Here is a 5633-nt window from a genome sequence, read left to right as displayed (position 1 = left end):
AAATGCATTTGTGAATTTGATAGCTCTCACCAAATTGCCCTCCAGAAGGGTTCTGGAAACTTACGCTTCTACCAGCAGTGTCAGAAGGTTGAGTTGCCACATACTATCTGTACACTCTAGACCCAGCATCCTCCTGCTGACTTCCAAGGAGGAAGGAAAAAGGAATGTGAAAAAGGAAGAACTGTCTATCAGGGACCTACTATATGCCAGACAGACACGATACATACACGTTTGATCCTCAGTGTAACCCTGTGAGGCAAAGTCTGTTTCCCTGATTCTTATTAATGAGATATTTTGTTGCAGAGAGGTTGAGGAGTTTTGCATGGTGACTCAAGTAAAGTGGAAGAGAAGGGTCCTGACCCTGTGGCTGGCTCTGAGGCTGGTGTTGGTTCCTGTGCACCAGAGTCCTGCTACAAGTGATGGTATCGCAGCAGAGCCTGGTGTCTTCCTGACCTGGGTTCAGCTTTCATGGACCAGCAGTGGTGACAACTAGATTTCTCAGTGTCTCAACTACTTTATTTTCTTGGCTGCCTTAAACTTCAAGTGTCACAGCTCAGCCCTACTTAGAGGAACCCCTGGGAATCTTTGCCCCCTTCCACTTGGCCTCCTGCCCAGGTCCCAGCCCTGGCCCCTCACAAGTGATTTTTGAGGGTGGCGCTGGGCTCCTCTGGGTACCCGTCTCCCAGGAGGGCATCGAGCCACTCCTCCAGGTCTTGCACCAGCTGTTCCAGGTCTCGCACCCCTTTCTCTAGCTTCTCCACGAAAACATGCAAGTTCTCCTTCCACCAGGTCCTGATGACCTTGATTGGCTCTTCTGAGGGGTCATTGGTCTGGTATTCAAACACCTGAAAGGCAGACACTCACATTGCATCTTGAGCCTTTTCATGTAGACCCTCCCTTGCCACTGGTTTCTAAAAGTTCCCCGAGCCTTTGCAATGCTTTCCTTCTGCCCAAAGTACCCATCCCCACCTTCTCCACCCGGCCGAGACCCATCAATGACACCTCCGGGAAGCCTTCTCAGATTTCCTCAGCCAAACTTGACGTCCCTCAGTACCTTCTTGAATATGTTACCTGGGAAGTCATAGGATTCTGGACGTAGTTACATTCTCTGATTCTTTCTGACACCTCCCAACTTCTTCCTGAAACAGGCACAAACACCACCTCTTAATAAGGGAAGGGAGAGTGAGTTGGAATAAACTCGGTTGATCATCCCAATGGGATGAAGAGGGTGGGAGAAGGCAAGCTGTGGAGGCCCCCTTGGCATGCGGCCATCTCCAGAATATGCTCCTGACTCTGTGTGGACATGGCTCCTTCCTCCTCAGATTCCAGAATGCTCACCTGATATTCCTGTGCCCACATATAGCACCAAGATCAGCAACGCCAACAGTGTCTGGGGGCAAGAAGAGGAGGAGGGAGGAGGTGAATTTCTGGAGGGCATACCTGCATCCCTGCTTCCCTAGGGCTAGGCGTGGGGCTGCTATAAGGTCATGGTTAGAGCTTAACTTTTTTCTAATTATCTAAGTCACGTGTACTTACTACAAAACCCGCAAATATTGCAGAATTAGGTAACATGGCAACTTACTGACATTTCATTGGTGTTTTCCCTTTCTCCCTGCTGAGAAGGAAGGCCCACTTCTGTTCTCATTCCTTGCCTCGCTTTTGCATGTTTTCTTTGAAATGATCTTTAAAAGGAGTTGACTTTATTGAGGTATAATTCACATACAGTAAAATGCACATTTTACATGGACAGTTTGATGAGTTTTGACAAATGTCTGTGCCTGTGGACTACCACTCCAATCTAGATGTAGACCATTTCCATCATCCTAGAAAGTTCCTGTATGTGCTTTTGCGGCCAACCCCCTCTTTCCCCCCCGCCCCTGCCATAGGGAACCGCTCATCTGCTCTCTGTCACTGTGGAGCCGTTTTGCCTGTTCTGTAACTTCACATCAATGAAACCATATATTATATACTCTTTTGTTGAGCTATTTTTACTCCACATAATGCTTCTGAGATGTCTCCATGTTTTCATGTTTGAGGTTATTGATGAGTAATATTATATTGTATGAATATAGAATATATGTGTGTGTGTGCGTGTGTGTCTGTACATATATGTGTGCTCTCAGATGGACGCCTGGGATCTTAAGGGGTTTCATGGTTCTAGCTGGATCAGAATTCCATCCACCTCCAGCACTGCTGGACTTCCAGTATCTCTGCTCTAAACCCCATAGCAGCTGCTGTCTGGTAAGCCGTGGGTAATCTAATCCTTTGCACGCAGCCCACAGCCAAGAAGTCACGGAGATCCCCGCCTGGGCTTCCGGGGTCCTCTCGACACACAGCTCTTCTTCCTCTCCAATGCCTTGTCCTACGGAGTCCAGCTGCTTCAGCTGCGCAGACTCTCTGCAGCTCAGCAGGACTGCTGGGCTCTGTTCGCCCTCTAACTCTTGGTGCAGCCGTCGTTGGGAAAGAGTTGAGGCAATCACCAGTTTTCTTTTCTCAGGGATTGCACTTTTGTGCTGTCTGCTGCCCTCACTGGAAAATAGTTGCTTCATTTATTTTGTCAGTTTCATGGCTGCTTACAATGAATGGGAGGGCTAGTTTAGCCCCAGTTACTGTGTCAAGGCTGCAGTTGGAAGTCTACCTCTTGGGGTTTGGGTGCAGGACTGAAACGGCTGCCTGAAGACAACATTGCTCCCTGGAACTTGGGTCAGTCCAAGACCATTTAGGAGATTCTGATGGGTGTGCCAGGATCAGAAGGGGAGAAAACTGAGAGCCTTTTGGAGAGGTGGGAGAAGATAGAGAGGGAATCTGAGTCTGGGAGGGGCCCAGTTCCCTCTCCTGGGTGGCCCTTGTGGTGTGGCTGGGAGGTCTTAGCACAGGGAATTCAGAGACAACTGCTTTCAACAGACAGTGTGAGTTGGGACAGTGATGGTGTCAGGGGCAAACAAAAGTGGAGAGAGGATTAAGGTGGACACAGTAGTGACCGACATTGACTTTCCCCCCAGCTCACTGGATGTGGGCTGAGCCAGATTTAATCTGACTTGAAATAATACATTTCTTATGTACCTGTCTTTGTGAAACAAGATTTAGACTGGCTACCACAAACAAAGAAGATAAGAGATTTGCATAATTTGTCTCTTCCCTGGATAGCTTTTCAAAAATATATACTAGCAACTATATTATTATTAACTGTAAAAAAAAGTAAAAATTAATTACGTAGCAGCAACGTGACTGAGTCTGTCACACACACTAGGAGTGAAAAAAGCCAGTCATGAAGGGGCACACTGTTTGATTCCATTCCCATGAAATTCAGGGACGTACAAAGCTCGTCTGTGATGATAGAACTCAGAATCGTGGTTATGGAGTGTGAGCTGGGAGGGGCCTTGGAGGAAACTTGGACATGCTCTATAGCTTGATCTGGGTAGCAACTGCCTGGGTGTGGACACCCAAGGTGAAATCATTGTACACTTCAGATTAAGGCACTTTTTAAATTCCTTAACAATATTCCCTGAGACTCTCTTTATCTAAGACACATAGAACTGACTCATTCTTTATAACGGCTGATGAACATTCTGTGGTCTGAAAGCTCTACTGTTTCTTTAACCACTCCTCTGTCAATGTGCTTTACAGGATGGTGTCTTCACCAGCATACTTGCTGCTATATTTTTTGTGTGTGTGTGCAGGGTGGAGACAAAGGCAGGGAACAGGGACTAAAATTGAGTTTTAGTCCTTCTCTTGTGCTATTGTGGGGCCTGAGCCAGATCATTTCTTCTCTCTGAGCCTCAGTTTCTTCACCTGTAAAGTGGATTTTGATATATGCTGAAAGGTTTTTCAAAAAGGCAAGGTGGGGACTCTGTCATCAAATTGATTTGGGAAATGCTGTGGTAAACAAAGTTATGTGGATTTCCTTGCTGCAGGACTTGTCAGAGCCTTCATTATGTGAATGAGCTGTGTAAATCTCCAAGAAGGGAACGAGGGTATCAGCATTCCCCAAACCACAGAAGCTTTTAAATGACTTTTCTAAAAGGAGCGTTCCTGGGGTTTGAGATTCGTGGGACACTTTTTTAGCAAAAGCTGCAGCATAATGGGAGCCCCGCAAAGTCCAGCATAAAGGAAGCGTTGGAATGTGTGTTAAATGTATGAGTGAACAAATCTTTTGAAAACACATATAGGTCAGTCATGTATCGCTCTGCTTAAAACCCTTCAATGGCTTCTTACTAATCTCAGAATAAAATCCCACCCCTTTCCACAGTGTGCAAGGCCCAGATGACCTTCCCAGCCTCCTTTTACATCCTTCCCTCAGTTCTCCACCTGGGAGGCGGTGGAGTGCAGGGTCACCTTGCTAAGGGTTCTGGAATCAGATGGCCCTGGTTTCAAATCCCAGTATATCCCTGCTGTCTGGCCTTTTGCCTTTCCGACCTCAGCTTACCCATTTGCTAATAATTGCTTCTCGGGAATGTCATGAAAGAGAGAGGGGTAGAAGCACCAGGCTGTGCACATAAGTGCTAACATTTTCCATGTTGACAAAATCCTATGTGAGGTTTGAATTTCAGCCCTAAGAACAAAAGCTCCACGACCTCTCCAATGCAGGTGTATTATCCTGTTTATTTCGGTTCATTCATTCATTCATTCATTCAGCACCTGTTATGTACCAACCACTATTCTAGGCACTAGGAATACAGCAGGAAGCTAAATAAAAATCCCAGCCCTCCTGGAGCATAGCTTCTGCTGGCAGTGTGGAGAATTAAATAAGAGTGTCAGTAATGACTTCTAGAAGAAGCTCCTGAGCCCTGCTGTGTTCCACCAGGTTGGGCTCTAGGGAGAGTCGGGCTGAAAGCCCGTTCCTGACTTTGAGGGCCTTACAGTCTTCCTGGAGTGTCAAATGGAGTCCAGATGGGAGGAAAGCCATGTACACCTGGTCTGGCCTCACCTGTTTCTTGTCCTCAGAGTGACCTCCCCTTCTCTCAGCTGCCACTCGCCCCCTGCTGTGCACCTGTTGGATCACCATGATCTCAGGTCAGGCTGCCTGGGTGGAACAGGGTACCCTCACCTCCCCGGCCTCTGGTCACCAAGCATCTCTCAAGCCATGAATTCTGATGTCACAGAAGGTGGGGACAGTCAGGCCCCCACTCTGCACCACCCTGGTGTTTAGCCCCAACTTGTTTTTCATATACATGTAAAAAACAAAGACCAGAAAGAAATACACCGAAAGATTTTATTTCAGGATGGTGATTTTTCTGATCCTTTTTCTTTTCTTTTCAAATTTTTTTATAAGATGCATGTCTTTAAATAAAAAAACAATAAAATATTTTTAACTGAATTTATTGAGATAATTTTAGATTCACATGCAATTGTAAGAAATGGTATAGGAGATCCTGGGTACCCTTTACTCAGTTTCCACTGATGGTAACATAGGCTCTTGCCATGGATACAATCTATCAATCTTATTAAAATCTCCCCAGTTCCACTTGTATTCATTTGTGCGTGTATTTAATTCTAAATAATTCTGTCACATGGCTAGATTTGGGTATCCACCACTACAGTCATGATACAGAAGAATTCCCAAACCACAGGGTTCTGTGTTGCCGTTTGATCCGTGCCCCCTCCCTTCCGCGCCCCCCTTGCCACTGTCTCTA

General features: G+C 46.4%; 1 protein-coding gene across 1 annotated transcript; it reads right to left on the bottom strand.

Annotated features, from left to right (window-relative positions):
* Positions 1–471: 471 nt before the first annotated feature.
* On the bottom strand, positions 472–5005 carry SMIM23 (small integral membrane protein 23; the record flags this gene model as incomplete). Its single annotated transcript, XM_079917459.1, has 4 exons — positions 472–845; positions 1072–1139; positions 1339–1390; positions 4928–5005. 4 exons carry the CDS (start codon positions 5003–5005, stop codon positions 633–635), a joined length of 411 nt encoding a protein of 136 aa, XP_079773585.1. The 3' UTR covers positions 472–632.
* Between the last annotated feature and the right edge of the window lie 628 nt (positions 5006–5633).

The sequence above is a fragment of the Stenella coeruleoalba genome (assembly GCF_951394435.1).
Source record: "Stenella coeruleoalba genome assembly, chromosome: 3".
Classification (NCBI taxonomy): Eukaryota; Metazoa; Chordata; class Mammalia; order Artiodactyla; family Delphinidae; genus Stenella; species Stenella coeruleoalba.
This window is presented reverse-complemented; position numbering and strand designations above follow the sequence as displayed.